The 24,010-nt window shown below is 41.1% G+C and overlaps 1 protein-coding gene across 5 annotated transcripts in view; it reads left to right on the top strand.

Moving 5' to 3' along the window:
- The window catches only part of DAPK2 (death associated protein kinase 2), a 42,393-nt gene extending 19,205 nt beyond the window's left edge, over positions 1-23,188 (top strand). The window contains exons 3-12 of one of the 5 annotated variants that reach the window (XM_040077615.2): positions 1,089-1,310; positions 6,235-6,373; positions 7,808-7,937; positions 8,988-9,036; positions 9,748-9,774; positions 13,433-13,585; positions 15,040-15,085; positions 19,960-20,049; positions 20,226-20,306; positions 20,835-23,188. In XM_040077615.2, coding sequence (XP_039933549.1) covers positions 1,089-1,310; positions 6,235-6,373; positions 7,808-7,937; positions 8,988-9,036; positions 9,748-9,774; positions 13,433-13,585; positions 15,040-15,085; positions 19,960-20,049; positions 20,226-20,306; positions 20,835-20,909 — 1,012 coding nt within the window. In that variant the 3' untranslated portion in view covers positions 20,910-23,188. Of the gene's footprint in view, positions 1-1,088; positions 1,311-6,234; positions 6,374-7,807; positions 7,938-8,987; positions 9,037-9,747; positions 9,775-13,432; positions 13,586-15,039; positions 15,086-15,976; positions 17,890-19,959; positions 20,050-20,225; positions 20,307-20,485; positions 20,597-20,834 lie in introns of those variants that run through there. The other 4 variants (XM_040077614.2, XM_058422399.1, XM_040077612.2 and 1 more) reach the window with 4 other exon arrangements.
- The last annotated feature ends 822 nt before the right edge of the window (positions 23,189-24,010 follow it).

Here is a 24,010-nt window from a genome sequence, read left to right as displayed (position 1 = left end):
CTCCAATCAGATGACTGTGTTAATGAAGCACCAAGTACAGCTCTAATGAGGTGCTGAGTATTATTGCTGTGTATGCTGCATAATTTAAATATCAACAGTACTTGCATTTCTCATTTACTGAGCCCGTGAATGATATAATTGCTGTTGACCAACTCAGTGCTTATACAGTGTAGTCATGGGGGGCTGCACTTAATGACTTTGTTTGTGATTCTTATAAAGAGATCCTGTCTGATAAAATCACAGTAGCTAAAGCTTATGGTTACCTGCAAGATGAGTCTTTTCCTTCCAAGTCTGAATATAATGTCCTGAATAAGGAAGTATCTGATACTAAATGTGTATTCTGGGACTGGAGATCTGCCAATTCGTAGGAGATAAGGTGGGAATTTTGCAGTTGGACTACATTAGGAGCCATGGTGAGGAAAATTTTTTTAACAAATTGCAAGTACATACTTTTTAACCTTAATGCAGCCACTGTCCTATTTGGTTCAGTGGGAAGTTCTTTGTCCTTGAGGTGCAGTGAGAAACCTGCACTTACTCTAGTTATATTTACAGCCAAATTATCAAGTAAATGCATAAATATGAATAAACATTTTTTTTAAATTTGAAAATTGGTTACTGGAAGCCAGTTTTGCATATCCAAAGAATTCAAATTACTTTGAGTTCTTTTCTAGGAACTATTCTTAAGACAAATATTTTAGCATGTGTGTGTTCTGTCAGAATGCCCAGTGGTGTATTGCAGACTTAAATGTCTTAAGCATTACTGAATGAAGTAGTGGTAACTTGAACCTTTTGAGGCAGATCTTACTCCTTTAAACATGAACTGTTTTTTAGAGGTTTTAACTCCTTTTGTCAGTCATTGTTTGGTTTTGCTAAATTTCAGACACAGTAGGAGGTTACCTTGTTATTGCTCCACTGCCTTTGACTGCAGAGTCTTGACAGTCCTCACTCTTGTACCAAGAACAAGCTTAGTAGTGCTCAGCAGTGCTGCTCAGGGCTTGCAGGATCAAGCTTTGTGTAGGACTGGCTTATTTGGGAAGCTGTCATGTAAAAGCCTTAAGAGAGTTTTTGTTGTCTCCTTGTCTTCTCAGTGGCCAGTTTGCTATAGTGAAGAAGTGTCGAGAGAAAAGCACAGGGATGGAATATGCTGCCAAGTTCATCAAGAAGCGCCAGAGCCGGGCCAGCCGGCGCGGGGTGAGCCGGGAGGAGATTGAGCGTGAGGTCACCATTCTGCAGCAGATCCTGCATGCCAACATCGTTGAGCTGCACGACATCTACGAGAACAAGACAGACGTGGTCCTCATCCTGGAGCTGTGAGTAAGGGCTCTTCCCTGCTGGGATGGCTGAGGTGAATAGAAAGCAGAGAGCACTGCAGAGGCTGCTGGAGGACAGGGGCACTGAGAAATGCAGGTGTTGCATTCTCAGGCTTCACGGATCCCGGCATGAGCACTGAGTAATGTTGGTGGCAAACAGGCCCCCAGTTTATCCATGTGCCCTGGGGATACAGGTTCACCTGAACACCAGCTGAGGTAATTTGATACGGAGCCAGGGAATCTTGCCAACTTGAAAACAGTTTACTATGGGAGTGATTACCTTATGTCTGCCTAGGGCTGCCCTGACATGAACCTTGGAGGAAGTACAAGTGGCCGCTTAATGCTCATTGTTCAAGAAAAGCATTTCATTTTTCTTCCTGCTTTCATCTCTTTTAATACATGTGAGTCCATCACGCATTTTCCAAAATTCGTAGCCGTTCTCACTACTCCCCTATTTTCCTTATTTAGATCAGCTAGAGAAAAAAGGAGAGGAGGGTGAGGGAAAAGAGTTTTTTGATCCCTGGGCATTGACTGTTGAGGATGAATAGCAGCAGGATAGGAATGAAGAAAAGCTGTTTACTTTTGTGCCACCATATGAGGGGACAAACCACTGCCATTTAGGTTCCACTGACAAGTGGACCTATGCATTCCTACATGCAAAATGATGCAATTTTTCAGTGTTCACAGGGCAAGAAATACAGCCATTATGGTTGAAGTTAGGTCGGCCATATATTTCCCTAGGACACCAGCCTGGACTTTGTGTATGGAATCCAGGCAATGAGGCTTTTATCCCTGAGGGAACTCTCTAGGGGAGCCAGCATTTAGGCCAGGGAACATTCCTGGAGATTAGTGTGACTGCTGGAAGATCACATATGAGTGATGACGAGCATCTGTTAACTTTGAAATATATGTCTACGGCCAAATGTTGGTATTTGTAGCCAAGCTTTGGAAGACAGGGAAGGAGCTTGCTCTTTCTCACTGGTGACTACTTTGAGCTAAAGCAACCTCCTGTTTTATTATCTCCTGCTTTTTCCTGTCCTCACGTGGCCTGAAACATTTTGTGTGTCCTTTTATCAGGCTGTAACATGTTGCAGTTTGTAAAAGTCTGCATGCAACAGAATTTCGACTAATTAAGGCATCTGCATTCAGCTGCTGTATACAAATTGAAGATGATGATAATTGCTAATAAAGATAATTAAATTCTCTCTGTAAATAGATGATCTCTTTCTCTCTGATACCCTGGTCTCATGAGAGTCTCATATTCCCTGCTGTTTATCAAAGTAAGTGTTACAGCACCTGGCCAACCAATCTTATGGCAATCTACAGTGAACTTCAGCTTCAAAAGAATGGCCCCAGTATTGCTGGGTAATTGAAGAGGCTGCCCTGGTGTTTAAAAGAGGATTCATCTGAAATGTTGACTTTCTCTCATACTCACAGTGCTGGCAAAATCATCTCCTCTTTTCAGAGGGGTCAGCTCTGCAGGTGCTGGTTCTCCTGTTCGAGAGCAGTGCCAGGTGCATTGCTGTGAAGTGCAGTTTGGCAGGTACACAGCTTCTCTTTCCTTCTGCACATTGTCCAGGGACTTGCTCCCCACAGCTTTCTGTGGGGTTGTTTCCTGTGTCCTGGGCCCTGCCTGGAGCCTACTTTCCCCTAGCAGAAGCAGCCCAGAGGAGGTTGAATTGATACACCAGTGTCTCCTCCACGGGTAAGCCTCAGGGTTGCGTACACAAAACAGTTCTGTCCAAGAAGTAAGGCAGTGTTGTTGTTTGTCTTTTATTGGACTTCAAAGGAAAAGTAAAGGTATCATTTGCTTACTTCCATGGTGACAGGGTAAAAGGGAAAGAGATGGAACCAGAGGAAGGAATTCTGTAACAGTTGAGAAATGAGCATTTGCAGGTGCAAACCTCCCTGGATGTTCAAATGTAACTTGATGCAGTTATGAGTGTTTTACTGCAAACGGATAAGTGCTTGAAGTGTGGGTTTTTTGTGGGATTCCATAATGGCTGGCTTTTGGGATTGCTAAACCTCTTCTGCTTGAGGGTTTCTCTGAATTCAGGTGTATAACTTGGATAAGAATGATCTTGCAGTAAACTGTTTACCACTCTCTTGGTAGAGTTTACTGAAGCCTGGTTTTAAAGCCTGAGTCTTTGTTAATGAAAAATCATCACATCTCTTCTACTTTAGAATTTTCCTTTAGATTACTCTTTTAAGATCTCTACAGCTTAGGCCAATGTTTTAGGCTATATCTCAGGAGACTGGAGATTAGTATGCCTATGTATGCCTATCTCTGATCTTCAGAAAATGAAATGCTTATGTGGTTATTGTCGAAGGGAGTCTTTTGTTGATAAAGTAACAAAGAGGCTTCGAGAATCTTTTTTGTTTGCTTGTTTCCTTTACTTTTATGCTGTATTTTATGCTGTATTCTGTAGCTTGGAAAGCCCCCTCCCTAGCCTCATTCAAGGTTAGTGTGAACTAAAGAGAAGTGGAAAAATACGTCAAGGAGCTCTCAAGTAAATATCCTGTGATCCTCGTTCTTGCAGACTGCAGTTTCTTCAGTCATGCCTTGGGCATAGCTGGGTGCCCAGGATGTTGGTGAGGTTGCCATTGGGGCAAACTCCCTGGTGTACCCTGAGCACCTGACCCAGCTGGTTTAATTGGCCACTGTTGTGGCACCAAGAGAAAGTGAGAATTCAGTAGCTTCAGTCTGGGCAGCTGAACTATTTTCTGACATTGCTTGTGTAGCAAAGGAGGTTGCTCTGAAGGGAGCTGCCAGTCTCCTCCAAGCAGGAAGGTATCCTGAACACCCTGAGCTGAAGGGCTCTGCCAAAGGGGCTCAGCCTGGGAGCTCTCCTGAAATGGAACCTGCTTTTGCAGGACTGGAGCTGGGCTGTCATCTGGCCTAAGGGAGATTAAAGTGTCCAGTTTAAGAAACAATCACCAAGGAGATTCTGCAGGGTAAAAGAGGAAGAGAGAACAGTTTGCCTACATGGTTACATTGTAGAGAAGTACAAGCACGTATCCCGGTCCAGCTGGCTTCCTGATGAGCGGATGGGATGGAGTGTCTGCTGGGGGTGATTGCTTAAGTGCACTCGAAACAGAAATTGTTAAATAAATGGGACTTGCTTGCTCACTATACACAGATTTCACCAAGAAACTACCAGGCTTCTCCTACAGATTTCTGTACTGGTTTGTCACAGTAGTCTGTAGCAATTGTTGCACTACTGAGCAAAGGCCTCTAAACCTACTACAATATGGAAAGGAGACTGTGTTCTCTGTCATACAGGGTACAACAAAACCTGTCCAGAAAGGTTGTTGGTAGTGCTGAGACCCTTGGTAGGTGTCACCTAGAAAAGAAAACCAAGAGATCAAGTAATAGTCTCACAGGTTGAATAACTGAGATTAATAGGGAGGACAATGTAGCAGTCAAAGACAGAAGCTGCAACATATTTCTGGGTCATATAAGCCAATTTTTGTTTGCCAGCCATTTAGTAGTAACAATTAAAGCATCAAGTGACTTCTGCCTAGGTGAAGGGAGGTAACTTCTGCCCAGGTGAGGAATCCTCACATTGCTTAGAAAAGTTCCTGACTATGTGAGAGGTGTGAAAAAAAAACCCCAATAATCAATGGGCAAGTCACTATGCCCAGTGTAAGTCTCTGGAACATCAAGGCGTGTTGTCACCCACGGGAACAGCAGGGGAAGCTAAGACACAAACCCAATGTCTTTGTGGCTTTTGACATGCTGTTCTTGCTTGAGGTGGACTTGTCCTTGTAGGTTTTGTAGCTGTTGACAGTAGCTTCCTTTGAAAGAGGCAGAGTAGGGAATCACCATGTTGTCACTGCCAGTGTGGTGTAGGAGCCTGGGGTCAGAGGAGTGATTCCCCAAAGACCTCAGAAGAACTCAGTGTGATCTGACTTGTTTGTGACTCACAGCACCTGAGGAACTCAAAGCATTTTGACCTGCCAGTGCTTTGACAGGCAGTTCATTGGGCAACAGGAGCAAGGGCTTGTTTTCCAAAATGACTGTAGCATCTCTCAGGTCCTTTGCTTGCACTCTGAGCGAGGTGGTGGTGCACCAGCGCCCAAGAGTAACAACTGTTTTGTGGGTGCCCCCAACGATTGTGAACTGGCAACAATTAATGTAAACATAATCATGAATAATAGCTGCAAACAATGCCTAATTCAATATTTAGGTCATCTTGTTTCAGATAAACAGAAAAATAGCACTGGGACTCTCAGTAGAAGGCACAGAAATGAAAATAAAGTCTTAGATATTACTAAAGGTAGAATGGATTTCAGTTTTGATGTGAAAACTCATAGTTACTTAGAGCACTTCCTTGATTTGAGAAAACTGGTTTTGGTACCTTCCAGCCTGCTACAATCAGCTTTCTTCTTAAAAAATTCAGCACCAAAGATATCCTTTCCTATTAGTTATGTTAGGCAAGAATCTGTAGTAGAATAGGGTAATGGCTGTTCTGGAAAGAAAAGAGGTACTGTTGGCACATTATACTACCTCAGGTTCTGATGGCAACCACTAAGAAAAGTAATTCTTCAGCAGTTGTTGACTCTTACAACTTGTTCATACAAAATGAAAATGTTGAAAAATAGCAGTTGAAGTGTTCAAGTTGACCTTTTGAAAGAGGTGCATGTCTGGGGATTCAGCAAACAATTTAACTCTGGGTCTGGTCCTTTGTAATCCTTGCAGCATCAATGGAAAAGCCAGTCTTTAATTTACAGGGAAGAGAGCTGAAGCCAACAGGAAGTTTGGGCACACCTGGGACTAGAACACAAAACTCGTAATTGTCTACAGGAGTAGACTTTTTCTAACTGTATTGAAATTCTTTGCTGCTTTAATTTTCTTTGCTTACACTTACTTTATGGATTACAGTGCAGGAGATAACTGGATGGTTTTTGGTGTATTTTGCAGGGTTTCTGGAGGAGAACTTTTTGACTTCCTGGCACAGAAGGAATCTTTGAGTGAAGAGGAAGCAACCAGGTTCATTAAGCAGATTTTGGATGGTGTGAATTACCTTCACTCTAAGAAAATTGCTCACTTTGATCTAAAGGTAGAGATGTTGATTTAGCCGTTGGCTGATCTGTAGCTGCTAATTTTGATATTTAATACCGGTAATGTCAGGTGGTCAATGAAGATGTTGCAAGAATTGCAAGGCAGAAATCAGAAAGCATAAGTAAAGAATCATTTAACTGATAGTGACTATCAAATGACCTAATATATATTCACTTAATAACTCTCCTGGGTTTTAAAGGACTGGGTGTGAAGTTTAACAAGTGTTAAATTAGACATGTATCTTTAAGCAGTGATCTGATTAGATGGAGTATGGTTCATCATTATCTCAGCACTTGACAGGGCTCCATTGGCTGCAGTGGAGCTACAATGGTTTATACCACTTAAGGAATAAAACAGTCCTCCAAGAGATAGTGATAGTGACTTTTTCCACTTCAGTCTGTTCTATCTGTTCCAAAGAAGCTTATATTATGTGTCTATGGTGAACATATATGCCCTAGATCCATGGAAGAAAACCAGACTTGTTACCCTGAGGCTAAAATATGCTTGTTCCAATGACTATGAGACTAAATTATTCATATGCTCTGCTTCCCAGTGCAGCTCTGACTGAGAGCTCTGGCAGGAGCAACTTCCACGTTAGATTCTGCTGTGGAAAGGCCAGGCAGCTGCCAGCAGGGGATCAGACTCTCTCACTGCTGCACTTGAACTTGTGATTAAGTTATGACAGATTAATGCATTAAAGCTCATCATGGGAGATAAATTGAACTCGTAGTTTACACTGAAACCTGTGAATTCGGGCCATGGTAGAGAGTAGCTAAGGCTAAGAAATTTAGTTGAAGAAAGAACTTTATGGAATATGTTGTATCTGGTAAAAAAGTTAAGTCTGTGGTTAAACATGTTAGTTTTGATTTCACAGTCCAAGCTTCAGCTTTTTCTTACAATTCTGTGAGGAATGCCACATGTTCTTTCAATAGCTTGCTATCCTGTATGATCTAGGACCTCTGATTCCAACTCTTCGCATTTTCTGGACTGCTCAGCTGGTAAATCCTGAATCTTTCCTGGCCTTGTTGTAGCTGTGAATTTAGTCTCATAGAGAAGTTAGTTTTTTCTTCCCTGAATAGGTTCAGCATTTAACAAAACATCTTCCATTGGCTTACAATACCGTGTAGAGTCAACTGGGCAAATATTGTGAAGTGTAAATTCCAAGAACAAATCAGTAAAATTGCTGTCAGCAAAACTGTTGTGCTGTGCAGCTGTCACTCAGGGCCAGGCAGTAGCATTCTGTCTGCAAACACCAGAACTGCTTCTGCTGCCTGCCCCCTCTGTCAAAAGAACTGTAAATGGTTAACCACAGGTATGTGCTTCTTGTTTTATGGTGATGTATATGCAAAGGAAAAAAAACCACTTGAAAACTCTGTTACTTTCCAAGATATTAATATTTTAATAACATAGATCTATCTTTTGTTATTTTTAGCCTGAAAACATTATGCTTCTAGACAAGAATATCCCTATTCCGCACATCAAACTCATTGACTTTGGCCTGGCTCACAAAATAGAAGATGGAGTTGATTTTAAAAACATATTTGGAACTCCGGAATTTGTAGGTGAGTTACACATTCCTTTGTCTTATATTGCAAATTCCAGAGGAAGTCAAGACATCTCGTCAAAGTTAAAAATTGAGGGATAGAAGTAGTTTTAATCTTACTTCTGTCAAGGCCACTTAAATCTAGACGTTTACATTATTTTTCTGAAATAGGCAAAGGTGCTTTCTGTAAACCATATGTGCTACTCCTGTGAGAGTTGGCTGCTGCTAAATAAATATTTAGTGATGTAAATTCAGGATTGAGATTGTGAAACTCTGCATATAGAAATTATAATCTTTTTCTTGTTGCTTGGGGTAAGTAGATCTCTACAGTGTGGTACATGAGTACGTAATTATATGGGCATCTCTGTCATTGCTTTGTAAATAAAACTACCTCACACTGTACACCTACTGAGTACCCTCATCTCCCCTTACATTTTTCCATGTGGCTCTCTTTTTGTTCTTCACTGGTCATAATTCTGATCCGTCTCACTTGGATTTTAGGTTAATCCTACTCCTTTCTATTAGTTTCTACTTTGGAGTTTGTTTCGGGGCTGAGTAGAGAATTGTAATTAATATTCCAGTTAAACATAGCTGTCACAGATCATTTTTTTCGACTTATTTCATCCTTGCTCTTTTCTCTTGCATGCAGTCTTATATGGGGTTGTTTTCCAATGAGGAAACGTTTCTTATAAAGATAATAGTTTGACATGGCTAAGCAATATAGTCTGGCAAGTAATTTCAATCTCTTCCTCAAGGGCTCTTTCTGACTAGCCTTTACAAACTTGCTATAATGGCACCAGTTAAAGTACAAAACAAAAGCTCATGCTTAGGGGCAGCAGCATTTTTGGGAGCTGAAATTGTTATTTGTTGTAATTTGCAGTAGAATTACTATATAATGTCTGTTTTACCCTTATTCTTGAGCTGTATTATGCTCCAAGTTACTCTGCAATAATCTCTTCTGAACAGCTGTGAACTTGAACTCCTATTTGGGCTGTAAAATTATAAACAATGCAGCCTGGTAAAAATTTGTTACCTCAGTTGCTGCTGTTTGATTAAATATTTCTTACAGCTCCAGAAATTGTAAACTATGAACCACTTGGACTAGCTGCAGACATGTGGTAAGTTTTATAATGTGTATGTACCTTTTTCCCCCCAGTTACTCTACAGTTACTTTTTCCTATTTTGCTCTTAATAGAATCTGTTGCACTGCAACAAATTAAAAAAAACAAAAAACCCAAACCAAACCAACCAACCAAACAAAAACAACAAAAAAAACCCCACCCCCAAAAAACCCACCCCTTAAATACAGTTAATGAGTCTTTGTTCTGTCATTCCATTTTTATACATACTTTTAAATGAAAAGATAAATACTTAATTTTTGCAAAATTACATTGAAAAACTGGAGTGATGGCAGTTCCAGAGTTAACTGTTTGCTGCTGTCCATGCAGAGGAGTGCTCTGAGAAGGAAACATGTTCCTGCAGAGCTTGTGACAGCTTTATTTATAAGAGCCTTCCATGCAGAGGAGACCTGCGTACTAATGTTGCCTGCTGGGAAGACAGGCAAAAAAAATCAAACATGCTGCTCCTCTGTGTTTCATGTGTACTCACTGAGTAGAAATACACAGAGACTTCAAACGTCCACATTACTTGATGTTATATGTAAAATTATTTTTTCCCCAAAACTCCATTCTATAAGAGATGTTAGCAGTTTTCTAAAGCCACAATGGCTCTCCTGCCTCTGCTGCAGCTACTATTGACTTTTGTGTATTCTGCACATTAAGAATACTGGTGATGTAGAACCCCTGCAATTAATATCTTTTGTTTTTTAGGAGCATAGGAGTCATCACCTACATACTGTGAGTACAACAGATTCACTCCTGTAGAAATGTTCCTAAAGCTCTGTTGCACTAGTACAGAACAGTTCTTCCCTCCAGTCGTTTAGGGACCTGTACACCTGGGATGGGCAGGGGTTTGTCTAAAGGACAGGGGTTATCGTGCAGCCTTTTCAGTTTAAAATAAGGAGTAAAAGATGGACATTCTGAGCAGAAGAAAAACAAATGCCCCTGGCATCAATGGGCATTTCTGCATTTTATGGGATCTCATCAGTTCCAAATGGTAGAGGCTGGAAAGGCCAAGAGGATTAATTGCTCCTGGAATGACTGTGAGCTACTAGCGTGAGAGCATAGAAACAGAAAGTGTAACGGTCCCATTTACAAGTTGGGTTATTTCAGGTGGAAACAGGGAAGTTTTTATTTGCTTGTAAAGGCAGCAGTCTAGATTATTATGCATAACTAAGGTCACCCATTTCAAAAAGGGGAATTTAATCTGAAAGGGGAGCAGGGAAGTTGACCCTGGGAACTGAGAATTCAACTTACAGGAGAAAAAAAATGGGTTTGTTAAAGCTAGTAAGGCAAAGACTGATTGGGGGTATCATTATAGTCAGGAAGCATAAAGGGAAAATAGATCACAGAATACTTTTTAGATACAGATTCTCTTTCAGAGAAAAGTGTGTCAACTGGTGATGAATAAATAAAAGGAGGAAATTGTGACACGCTTAGGCTCTCAAAGAAATGAGTTTCTGTAGGCAACTGGGAACAAGCAGCTGAGAGTTTTAGGATGGAGCTTGACAATTTGGGAAACTGCTTGTGCAACAGAGGAGCAGCACTCCTTGCTTTTCCTCTCACTTGACATGAGAATTGCAGGAGTTGGATAGTGATCCTTGGTCCTAACTGCTTCCATTGAAATCCCTTGACTGCTGGGGAGCAGGGAGTGGAGACTCCTTCCTGGGAATGTCACACCCTTGGCTTTGGCTGTTCCTTGTGATACTCAGAGGAATAACTTGATGCTAGACTTGAAGAAGGTGGACTCTTGTATTAGATGGATTTGCACTACACAGCTCAGGGGCCAGGACAAGTACAGAGGCTTGAAGGGGAAGGATTACCTTTTCAGCGTGGAAAATAAATTTTGGCCTATGCACAAGGGTTAGACCCCAAAATCTGTAAAAAGGAGGTAGGGTCTGAGGAATCACATTCAGTGCAACAAATTCCCTTCTTTTCTGCAGTGCAAAGAAAAGGTTGGGGTATTGGTTGAGCCCAAGCTCAGGTAAAGGGATTTAAAATATTGTCCAGGCCCTTTTTTTTCATCTGCGCTCTGGTCTGCACTGACACACCTGTCCTTGCCATGACATTAAACTCTGTGAATTTGTAAAATGGGTGTTCCTGTTTGATGAGAGGAAAACTTAGGAGTTGAGGTTAAAGCAGGTGGGAATACATAGCATGTGATTAGTGATGCACAGAGCCAGCTGCTCCTCAGGTCTTCCTGTTATACTTGTGCTGGGGCAGAGTAAGGGAGCAGTTCCTGTACTGCATCCAGCACAGGAGATCTGTTTTACCTGCTTGCCTACTAATGATTGCCATGGTCATTAAGGTAGAAAAATGCCTCCATACAAATGATCAGGAAAAAAGAGCATGCTTTTTTATGGTGGGAGGGATCAGCTTGCATGATAGTCTATGGACTATAAATGTGCATGCCTTCAACTCGTATTGCCTCCTAATTTTAAAGCATTTTGCTCAGAAGTGTTCTAAGTGGGGTGTGTCTATGATACCACTTACTTCAGCAAATGTGGCAGCAATCAAATGGATGCCATCATCAGGTGCAGAGATCAAAATGCATCCAAGTCCTCCATTCAGTAACTCTGAAGAGATTCAGTGAGTTGTAAGGGCAAAGCCTTTATTACTGAGGTCTGCTGGTACATGTCTATAGGCACGGAGTCGGGATGTGACAAAAACCATTTCCATTGGATATTAGGATTTGAGAATCCTTCCATTTCACAGATTTCAAAACTGAGTCCCAAAGAGAAAAAAGAAGAAATCAGAGCATAGAGCACTGTTGATTTTGGCTTCCAACAAAGGGCCAGTAGGTAGAATTACAGCTGCTTCATGGCATAATTTGGGGAAAGGGAAAAGAAACCGTGGCCCTAGGGCAGGTTTCCAAGCTTCAGTTTTGGATCAAAGCCCATGGTCTGGGGAGAGATGCCTGCTTGTAGCCAGCAGAAGTAGAGCCAAGGCTTAAGAGGAAGTATGTAAAACCCCTTAAGAATTGAGACTGACTGTGGTTTATGGGCTTAAATTTACTGCATCAAAGACAGCTGGAGGACTTCACTCATGCTCTCTTGCTGTGTCAGATGCTTTGGTGGTGTTGTATGATTGTAGAGGGGGGAGGAAGCAGTTTATATACTTGAGTGTTTATTCTGTGTATAAAACCACATGTGGCAGCTGGGGATTGGGCTGAAAGGCTCAGGTGGTCCCATCTAACTTTCTGCTTATCCCCCAACATTCCCAGTCAACCTGGTGCTGGCAATACAGACAAGGTAAAAAGTCTGTTGAGAGTGGGGTCATGTAAGCAAATGGTTTAGTATTCAAAAACTCAGTTTAGTTCTCTGGAGTTTGTTGCAGTCCTGTTTTGAGCCTGCTGCATCCTGAAACTATGTTATTAAAGCTGGACGTAATAGATAAGCACAATAATATCCCGGAAGATTATAAAAAAGGGCTGAGATCAATCTCCTTAATATAAATAACATTTTCTGTAAATCAGACTTTTGCAAGTCAGCATCCCTTTGTGCTGGGGGAGGAGGAGCCTGGAGGAAAGGCAGGGCAGGAGGGGTCTGGGATGACCCTGTTCTGACACAAGTTTTATGGAGCAGACATACAGAGTCATCAAAGATGAAGGTCAACAGTCACAGCTGAGAGATAGGCAAAGCAGGAGGGAAGCTTTTTCTTAAGTTAAGATTGCTAAATGGCATTTTATTATGATGCTGTCTCCATTATATCCTTGCAGTTTGGAGCAGGGTGCCAATATAATGTAAATTTGGTGTTGTTTGGAAACAGTTGGATTTTATTGCAGCCAAAGCCCTTTTGCTTGTGGACTCCTTTTACTGAGCAGCATGGCCCTGCCTCTCCAGTGGAGCTGACTCCTAGGCAAGGCCACATGCCTGCCTTCTGATCATACCTTGCATTTTGCTTCCAGCTGACAAAGGTCTCTTGGTTGAACCCACTGTGCAGGGAACTCATCAGGAACTTTGCAGAGAGAAAAGAAGTAGGGACGGAGTTTTCCTTCCTGAAGAAGAACTATAGAAACACTACATTATCTGCTTGAAGGTTATAGAAGCTTCAGCCTGGTGGTCTTTGTGGGCTCACAGGGATAGGGACTCTCCTCAGCTGAAACTTTTTCTAGTTTGATTAGCAATGACTTAATGAGACATTAAGAGGAGAGGAGAATCTGCATTTCTCTCTGTGTGCATGCATTAGTGCTGCACTAGAGACTTTCAGTGCAAGTCTGGCTTATAACCACAGCTGTAGTGAGCCAAAGCTGGCCATTTTTTCCTACATGGCAGACCTACTCCAGCACAAGAGCCACAAATGTCCTAAAAGCATATTCCACAGTCACTGTAATTTCATTAGGGGACTTCTGCTGCCTTTTTTTCCAACTTTTTTCCCCTCTTTCTGGCTTATCTAGGCTCAGTGGTGCATCACCTTTCCTCGGAGAAACTAAACAAGAAACACTTGCCAACATCACAGCTGTGAATTATGATTTTGATGAAGAATTTTTCAGCAATACTAGTGACCTGGCGAAAGACTTTATTCGGAAACTACTGGTGAAAGATACACGGTAAGCAAATATTCAGAAAGACCCATTTGTCTCTAAAATAAACCTGGTGAAATGTGGTGTTACAAGTGAAAGAGCTTTTCTTGCAGTGTGAATTGCCAGTCAAGAGCAAGACAGGATGAGGCTGCTGTGCCCCTAGTTAATCACTGCACCAAGACACCCTGAGGAGAGGAACCAGATCTCCTCAGCTAAATGCCATATTCAGGAATGAATTCTCACCTGAGTCAAGCTGGTACAGTATGGCGTAGCTGAAGGGCTGAAAATGGTGTGCACAATCTTGAGTTCAGGGTAACAACCACTCCACTCTTTCAGTCTCTTATGAACTACTTCCAAGGAGGTGATACCATCCCAGAATATGCCCCCAGTGGTGCAATGCCAGAAAAATCACTACATGTGCTGATATGGAGTTGTTCTAAGTCTGTATCTGCGGCAGTCACCTAGGGTTTGTGTGACAGCTATGCAGATCTTTGTTCCCAGGTTACAGGAACCACAATCTTTTTTTGTTGTTGTTGGGGTGTTTTTTGTTTTTTTTGTGGTTTTTTTTGGTTTTTTTGTTTGGTTGGTTGGTTGGTTGGTTTTGGTTTTTTTTCAGTTTTTCTTGCCTTTAATAAAGTGCTCACAGAAGTAGCATCTCCTTCCCTGTAACCTTCTTTGTCCTGGAGGAAAGTCAGACCATTGTGGTTCTTTCTAATGGCTTCATTAGGGGAGAAAATAGCTACAAGAGAGAAGGAGCCATTCAATGAAGATTTCTGCAAATCATCAGGCCTCAGTGTGAGGTAGAGTAGGTGTTTGATGAGAGTTTTGCACAGGTCTAGCAGTTCCAAGAAGTCAGCTGTTGGTATTTGTCCCATATACAGACATGGTACCTGTGCAATGCTGTGTTTCTCTTTGATTCTCAGTGCTCTTAATGTGCTGTTCACCAAACTGCTACAATGCAGAAAGAAGTTAGGTTTGATCCACTTTGATTGCAGTATTCCTCTCAGAAATGTTGCTTTCAGGAAACAACAGCTCCTGCAGTGCTATAATACTGTGTTCCAAAGGACGGCTTTGGTATCATTATTGTTGATTACCTCTGGTATAATTACTGTTGATTCAGACACAGTCGTATCAAAGATGTATAGCAAGAATGTATTTTCTAAGCATGTCGGATGAACAAACAAAGGAATCTTGTATTACCTTTTATAGAAGGGTGCACAAAAGTACAGGTAGATTTTGATGAAATAAGAATTAAAGTTGTGTGGAGTGAGGACAGTTACCTACTGAAGTTCAGAACAGTAACTAAACTGCACACAAGCAGTGTGCCTCAGGGAGAAACATAATCCTGAAATTTGAGGGTTTGTCCTGGAATTATCCTGATAAATGCTTCATAGGATGCCCAGGAAGCGTGTGGGTCAATGGACTTGTGTACCAAGTATTTCTCATTCAAGTCTTTGGGGGTTTTTTGTGTTGTTTTTTAGGAAGCGGCTTACGATTCAGGAAGCTCTGTCTCATCCATGGATAACGGTAAGACTGAATAAAGAAAAAGATCTTGTTTTTTTCCATGAGTAAGGCAGAGATCATATTCTCGCTCTTATTGGTGTGTTAAGTGGAAAATTGCCCCCTAAGTACTTTGTGATGCTGGGTGACTCAAAGAGATGTACTGGAAGGAAATTGGTTGGATCTCACCAAATCCTTGGTTTTCTGCAGATGACTTCCTTTATTATCATAACTTTCAAAAAGAGAGTAACAAAGCTCTGACGTTTATTGCACATTACAGTGGGACTTGGGCTTTGCATTTTTCCATTCTTCTCTGTTTGCATGGGCATATACTGTGTGTTGGCTTTAGTGCTTTCTTGAATTGAGAGTTGACTGCAAGCAATTTAGAAAATTCTCTCTGAAGAGAGAACTGCTGTACCCCATGTTCTGGTTTGCTTATATTTGTGTGTCTGTATGTATTTTTTCATCATAAACATTGCTTGCTCATGTGGATAAGTCTCTTATTGAAGGTATATTTAACTAGTCTCAGCATGACTAATGAGGATTTTTGAAATTCAGTTTTTCCTTTGCATTGCACAAAAATTAATTGGAGTGGTTTTAGGGTTGTTGGTTTTCCTTGTACAAATATTGATAGCTTTAACACTGTTAATTGTTAAAAATTAGCATGAAAATAAGTATGCAGCCATGTTGTGCACTTATCACATTAGAATGAATGCACATCACTTGTCCCATTCAGTTCTGGGCTTGGGTGTTTGGTGTTTGTTTCTTTTAATCAAATGCATGAAGGAAAATCTTTGTGAGCAAAGAACCTCCCAGCACTGTGGAAGCCCAAGCTGCATGATTTGTGTAGAGCTTTTGAATTGCTGCAGTCTTGTAAACATTCAGTAATATTGGTTCCTCTGTCTGACGACTCACCAGCTGAAAGATGAAACCAAAGTCCAGGAAAACAAGAAGGTGGAGAACATGCAGCTGAAGACAAAACGCCTGAGGGAGTACACTATAAAGTGCCATTCGAGCATGCCCCCCAACAACACCTACATCAATTTTGAGCGCTTTGCCCGTGTTGTAGAGGACATTTCCCGTGTGGAGCAAGGTTTCAGCACCTTGGCTGCATCCCACGATTCCTTGCAGGAAGACATGGATGCTCTGCTTTCCATTTATAATGAGAAAGAAGCTTGGTATAAAGAAGAGGGTGAAAGCGTGAGGCACAAGCTGTCCCAGCTGAAGTATGAATACCGTAAAATGGAGTCCCTGAAAAGGCATTTGCACAATGATATTGAGGCTGTTGACGCCAGTCTCGCAGGCGTGTGTGGGAAATACGCTGAGCTGCAGAGCCAGTATGAATCCCTCAGAGTGGAACTTTCTGAGGAACTCAAGTGGATACAGGATTTAATGAGCAGTTTTCAACTGGGAAATGTAGCTTGTGTGAATGGAAACTTTGACTCTGTTTTCAACAAAGATATTAATGAATCATTAATGGAGCTGTTAAATAGATCCTGCTGTGAAGAATTACTTGCAGGGTTGAATCTTGATGTGACAGAATCCCATCAGTAACACTGAGATCAGGCTCAGTGCAGGGTTTGTTGCTTGTTTCATTATACATCGGTTTAAAAAGTTCCAATGCATAGATTCTACACAAAAACATGACCTAGAATTAAAGTAGAAGTTCTGACGTGTTGCACGAGCTGCTGACCAAAGCCATAATCTCACAGTGGTTTGTAGTGTTGAAGTTGTTTGGTTTTTTTTGTTGTTTTTTTTTTCCTATGTTCAGTGTCTGAACTTGCAGGAACAAGATTATCACAGTGGTATGGACACATCTAATGCCAAAGCCTTTGGTACTGCCTCTATTTTACTCTGCATCATGTATTACAGTTCCTAAAGATTACTAGGTAATTAATGTGGAACAAAGAATAACTTGGTCTGTACTTAGTAGAAACTGGATGCCTGGAAACAAATAAAAATCCCCTTATAGCATCTTTGGTTGACTGCAGGAGAGAGCTGGGTAGCCCTGCTACAGGCAGTTCTATACACATAATGAGACAAATATTTACAAAGGTTAAATCTGTGTAAATGTGTAAAATAAAGCAAATGGTGCAGTAATTTAACATTTAGCTAGTACTGTGGAAATTCTCTGTGAAATGACTGCCCATAGCAATGTTAGGATTAATGTTTAGGCCAGTTGTGCAGGGTGAACTCTTTTACCGTCAAAGGTAAGTTTTAAAATAAAGGATTAATCAACAGCTGAGTTTCCTGTCCTATACCAAATAAATCCTATTCAAAGGACACCATCAGGAACTTGTAATGATTAAGTGACTGTAATTTTGCAGTGCAAATGTCAGTTTGTGACTAAGTGATAACATAGTCCTCTGGTTTGTTTTCTACAGGGAAGATTACAAAGCTACAACTAACTTAATCTATGGTGTGGCATTTGAGACTAGTGTTCTTGCTATAAAGATTTTTTTCTTAGGTTTTAAAAAGTAAAAGAAAAGTTGACCCAACCTCGAATCATGTCCTGTTGTCTTGTATTTCAAATAAGTCATTTGGTTATACTGTATTAATATGCACAGATGTACCAATCTCATTTTCAAACACAATAATTATTTATCCAGGACGCTGTTGTTCCCTGATGGTTAGCGACTGAAAAAGATGCCAAATTTCTGTGGGCATTTGCTTCAAGGTGACTGTTGTGCATCTTCAAGAATCAGTGAGATAATAGCTCAAGTCCAGCTAGAGTGAATCTTTACATATATGTATTAGCATATATCTCTCACTGCCCCTCCTCCCTCCTCCTTTTGCAAAGAAGTTAATGACCTAAATAAACTGAATTGTTGTTGTTCCTAAGACAATTAAGAATAATGTTTTCTACTTTGAGATGAAAAGATAAAAGCGTGCTCTCATCCAATTTGTGCAGAGTACAGTGGACCCATGACTGCCACGTCCTCACAAAGATGTGCAGAGGCCGATGTAAATTCAGAGTTGTGAAAAGAGTTGTTCACTTGGGATATTGCTGCTCCCATCATTGTACTTGAAGGAGGATGGAAGCTGGATGTGCTCTCTGTGGCATTGTTCTTGGCACAATATGTGATATTTTCAAAAACTTCAAAGTAGTGTAGATAGCCAGGATGTGACCCTGTCAAGCTGGCATTGATGGCTGGGGAGAATTGGGCTCTACTGTGACAAATAGTATTGAGAATTTTGCACATGACCATTTTTTAGTGTTTCAGAATGCTTCTGTAGGTTCCTTTGAGCTGGAAGACCCATTAAAAACTGTCCAGGGGAACTGGAACACAGGATTTTATTGTCAGGGGGAGAGAGCTTTAATTCCTAAAATGTAACTTAAAGCCTAGTGAGAGTTAGAATTTGCAGAAAACACTCTCAAGAAAGATAGTCTGCCTCCCCTCAGCCATGATCTCATATTCTTTGTTCATATAGATTTTCTTTATGAACAAACAAACACACTGGCATGATGAGAAGGAGCATAAAATGAGGCCACCTTGTTCTTGAGCATGTTTGGGTGAGGGTAATGTCATTGTGACTTGGTCCTTGAGGCTAATCACACACTGCTTTTGGGAACAGATCCTGATGATTGAGAGAATGACAAGGTCACTGGGTTACAGGGTACTTAAAATGGAGAGGTAGTTATTAGCAGTCTGCAGTAAAATGAGTTATTTAGGGTCAGTGATGGTTCTGCTGCTGAAAGGGCACTGGGAAATTTTTCATAATGGTTTTACAGCTGACATTTAGCCAGTACATTTTTTCGACTTCAAACTGATTTCTGCTCACCTGCTGCACCATACTGGCTGTTTGCAGCATGAGGAAATGATATTTAATGCTTAACTGTCCCAGTTCTGCTGAATGCAAATGGTGTGTACATCTAAATGCTAAGAGGGTCCACCTGATAGCTTGGCTCCTTGAAGTGCTGCTGAGGTACCTGCAAAAATGCTAAACCTACAGCATTTGATGAGAAAAATGAATTTGTTGTCTCAAACATCTTAAATTATTTTGCTGAAAAACGATGTTTAAATCCTCACTGGTGTGTTTTCCATGCTCCTTTGGTACTTTTGCTGGGGAAGCTGCAGATGCACCATTCAGGTGCATGGCTTGGTTGCATTCCAGTTCAGTACAAATATTTCTGTGTTATCCACCTCCTACATATGCAGATCAGAACAGCTGGAATGATTGTCACTCCATACCCTTTGAAGGGCTGATTCCTGGCTTTTCTCTTTTCACTCTTGCCTGATCTGCTTTTGAACAATTTTTTTTCTCTCAATCTGTCAGATTTGGTTTTATGGTTTATGCAAATTTTGATGTGCTTTTGGAATTGAAATGTGCTTCATTTTCAGAAGGACTGTGTCAGGATTTGTGGAACATCTCTTCCTTGACACCACGTAGACGTCCAAAATGCTAGGCACATGTCTAAATTCTGATCTATATTCTTTTTTCATATTTTTCCATAGTTAGATATTGCAGTTATTTTATTGCCAGGATGTCAATGCCTTGTGCTCTCGTACTCTGGCTATGGTTAAAGGACGAAGCTGGAGTTTTTTCAGATAGCATGTATCCTTGTCACTAATACTACATGACAGCTACATTTGTCCCATTTTATTACAGTGATGTCATCCAGAGAAAAGGGAGAAGGGGCAGGTGTGCACAAAAAGCACCTTAGCAACTTTACCAAGTGAAAGCATAGCCTTAGCACCTGCTAATTTTAGGATTTAATTTGCAATCAAAAGGGTCCTGTCTAGGCCCAGAGTGGGGTAGATTTGATTCTTTTTCTTCTGCTTTTACTTGTATGAATCTGCAGCTTCCCCAGCTTCCTTTCAGCCAGCTCAACATGAGGTATCTTACATATTTTATGCACCAAAGGGACCTAAACAATAAATTGCTCTTTTATCTTCCAGCCCATGGACAAGCAACAGGCTTTGGTTCGGAAATCATCTGTTGTTAACATGGAAAATTTCAAAAGGCAATACGCTAGAAGGCGATGGAAGGTATGACAATGAGCCTTTAATCCTCCTCACATGCGGCTTTCCAAGCCTGATGGGAGCAGAGGGCAAGATAGAGCTTGAATGTAAAATTGTGATAGGCAGTAAGTGAATGAAATGTATTTGGATATGTCTGCACTGGGTATGTGTGGTCCAATTGGTTTTCCTCCCTCTCTGCACAGCTTTCATACCGCATTGTTTCACTGTGCAACCACTTATCACGCTCACTGGTGAAGAAGGTCCGGACACAAGATGAGAGTTCGGTAGGTACATTCCTCACACGGGAAGAGGAGAAGAACCAGTCTTACTGTGCAGTCATTTTTGCTGTCCTTATATGGATGCACAGCCCAACAGGACAGCAGTGGCTTGGGGTGGGAAACCAGATGGGACCATGACATCAATTGTGTTTTTAATACTGCTGTATGTTCTGTTACTGTGACAGGAATCTTGTGCAGGGAGAGCCAGTGGCTTGATAGACTTCCTAGGGGCTAAGCACATTTATTGTGTAAAGGAGCAGCAAAGAGCCTGCAGATGATGTCTGGATCACAGGCAGTGTCCATGAGGTGTGACTGAGATCTGAGCAGTTGCAGGGGAGCTCAATGCTCTTGTGCTGAGCTCTGTGATGGAGGGTGGGGGACCCTGGCACTGCCTGTGACCTTCTGGAGTGAAACTGTGAGGGCTCTATTAGCTCTGCTCTTCTCAGTAAATGACACTGATAATATTGGAACAACATGTTTAAGAGCATGGTATCTCATTTACACGACAGAGCCTTTGTGGCCTTTCTATTTCAGAGAAACTGTGAAAGTGACAGTGAGGATCTTTCACAAAGAAAAGCCCCTCTTCAGAGGAGAAGCAGCATATCGTAATGGGATGAGAATTCCATGGGCAGGAGACATGAACCTTCCATCCTTGCTGAAGCAAGCAGCCCTGGCAGCAGACTTTGACTTGTTGGAGTCCTTGATACGATGCTTCTTGCTTCTCAAACTACACCAATAACTGGATGATGGTCTTAAATACCTACTGAGCATTTTAGAAAATTGGGAACCAAGATTCCCAGGGAAATGCTACAGCACAAGCACCAGTTGGAGTGCTTTTATATGTTGAGTGTTTCAGTGATACTTCAGTCTATTTCTGATGTTGACTGCACTCAGGGTGTAGGGTTTCTACTGATAATCTTTTACTATAGAAAAATTCACTTTCCGCACAGTGGTTAAGACTGTGCATTATTATTTCAGTCAGGGAAATTGCTAGTGAGTCTTTAGGATTTTTTTTTTTTTAAATGCAATTTTTATATTTGTTAATAGGATAAATATTTGATGGCAGGTATCTGACAGGTTTTGTTAGCTGTGTGTAGTACTCTGTTATTGCTGTCACTGAGAAGAAAATCACAATGCCATTACATAGCATAACCTTGATTTTGTGAACCTGGCAGTAAGTAATTCTGAACTGCAACAAGAACTGTGCTCTGGCCATTGTCTCTGGGTGAGGATTAGCACAACTCCCATTGTCAGTGTGAGTGCAACTGCCTGTGGCAATGAAGCAAGGCAATTTTTGGATGACAAAGAGAAAAAAAATCTGTAGTGATTTTCATGAACCCAAATACAACATTTTCATGGAATGATGACAGGATGCCTCACCAAAAAAGGGGCATTTAGAAACCTAAGGATGTGAAGAAATAGTCTTTATTAGACTTTGTTATTGTTGTCAATATTATTTATTGCCAGCAAATTGGAGACTTGTTAACACCTATTTGTATAGGTGCTGTTTACATGTAACGCAGACTGCAGACATCTGTTTTTTATTCAGGGAGTTGTCTCCAAAATTGAGGAAATAAGCACTTTGATATTGATGTAACATCTTTGCAGAGGGAAGTTACATCATTTTAACTATATTAGTTTCTAAGCCAGTATTGTTCAATTGGTACCAAAAATGTGCATAGACTAGGGTATTTTTTCATTGAATGTATTTGCTGTTAGAAGTTCCTGTTTATTTTGCCATTTAATGAATTAAAAATCAGAAAGCAAGTTTATTAGAAACAACTATAGACAGATGAGGAAACTGATTTTGTTTGGCTTTACACTTGTTACCTCTAGGCTGAGGTTTTAGAGTAGGTGTTGAAAACTAGTATCAGCTTAATGTTAATGGCTTCCAGTTTCTAAGAAAGAAATAGAAATACTCTACTTTTATTTGTAATGTTGTATCCTTGCTTAGTTAGAAACTAAAATGCAGTTGATAAATTACTTGTGTGAAAGGAAAGAAATGGATGAGAAGCTTGGAGGAGAGAGGCAGAACATAGGATTGATGGAAGAAACATAAAATGAAGGAGGGGGTGGGAGGAAAAAAGCACTTGAGAGGAGTGAGTATGAGAGGGACGTGGAGGTGATCCTGGAGTGGGAAAGTTGGAAGAAAGGAATGTGAATGTATGAATTGTGGAAGCTGCAGAGTTAATGTTTCTGCAAATATGGCACTGCATTTTTATACTACTTATTTAATTTCTTTTTATTTCGTATGTTGTGCTGCCGTAGCCTGTGATGTGTGCTGGTCAAGGGACAAGGTGCAGGGCATGGGCTTCTCTTCATATTCAATTAAAAGGTGTATTTCTGAACTTCCTGTGTAATTTCTGAGACAGAATCCTCAAAAAGTGTTGCAGTAATGTATGTATTAAGAGGGAGCAGTGACAGGGAAACCCGAGGTTTCAGTGTATCCTAATTTCAGCTGGAATAGAGTTAATTTTCTCCTTAGTAGCTGGTACAGTCCTGTGTTTTAGATTCAGTATGAGAATAATGCTGTTCATAATATGCTGATGTTTTACTTGTTGTTAAGTAGTGGTTACCATAAGTCAGGACTTTTCAGTTTCCCATGTTCTGTTGGTGAGGAGGTGCACAAAAAGCTGGGAGAGACCATAGCCAGGGACAGCTGACCCCAAATGGTCACAGGGATATTCCAGCTCGTGGAATGTCATGCTCAGTATGTAAACTGGAGTGAGTTGTTTGGGAGCCACAGGTCACTGTTCATGGATGGACTGGGCATTAGTCTGTAGGTGGTGAGCAACTGTATTGTGCATCACTTCTCTTTCCTGGGTTTTATTCCTCTGTTTTGCTTTCCATTATTATTAATTAATAAATAACTATTATGATGATGATAATGATGATGATGATGTTTTGCTTTAGTTCAATTACAAAACTATTCTTATCTCAAAGTAACCCTTGAGGTTTACTCTGCAACTCTCCTCCCCACCAGGGCCAGGGGAAGGTGAGCGAGGGGCTGTGTGGGGCCTAGTTGCCAACCAGAGTAAAACCCAGCAGTTGGCAGTGTCTGGGGGGAATCTTTCATCAACAGAACAATAAAAATGTATATTTGGGTAAAAAGCTGCCCAGCTTACCTACCAAATTTTGCTTCCTGCTTTCCCAAGGATGTGGAAAACCAGACTCCAAGCCAGTGGTATTTTTCTGAATTTCTGGACTTTAAAAACATGTTTGGTTTTCAAATTTGAGATTGTGGGATGTGTGTGTAAATTACACTTCTGAAAATTAAGCCTTGGTTAAAATAGGTGTTAGGTTGTTGGATCAGGTTTGTGCTCTCATGGAGATGGGGTCACTCTCATGTAAAATCCTAGCAACTATTGAGAAAGATGGGACACAACAGAAAGGCAGACAGAGGAGTGTAAGGCTGTGTGAAGCTCTGGCTTATTAATTCTTTCTTTATAAAGATATAAGGTGGTGTTTTAACAAAGACATTACAGACAGCTCACTGTTCAGTCTTCAGTCATCTTTGTGCCCAGGCGAGCTAAGGCCATGCCTTTCTCTCTGGCACTCAGTTACTCCAACGTGGCTCCCAAGAAACTTCATTGCACAGAAACCACAACACGCAGCACTCGTGTCCAGCCAAACTATTCCCTGACTTTTCCAGGTAGGAGCATGCTGTGAGTGTAGGATCTCTCGTTCTCAGGACTAATGTTGGTGTAGCA

This window comes from Hirundo rustica, chromosome 13 (assembly GCF_015227805.2).
Source record: "Hirundo rustica isolate bHirRus1 chromosome 13, bHirRus1.pri.v3, whole genome shotgun sequence".
Classification (NCBI taxonomy): domain Eukaryota; kingdom Metazoa; phylum Chordata; class Aves; order Passeriformes; family Hirundinidae; genus Hirundo; species Hirundo rustica.
Note: the sequence above shows the minus strand (reverse complement) of the source record. Positions and strands in the feature narration are given on the sequence as shown.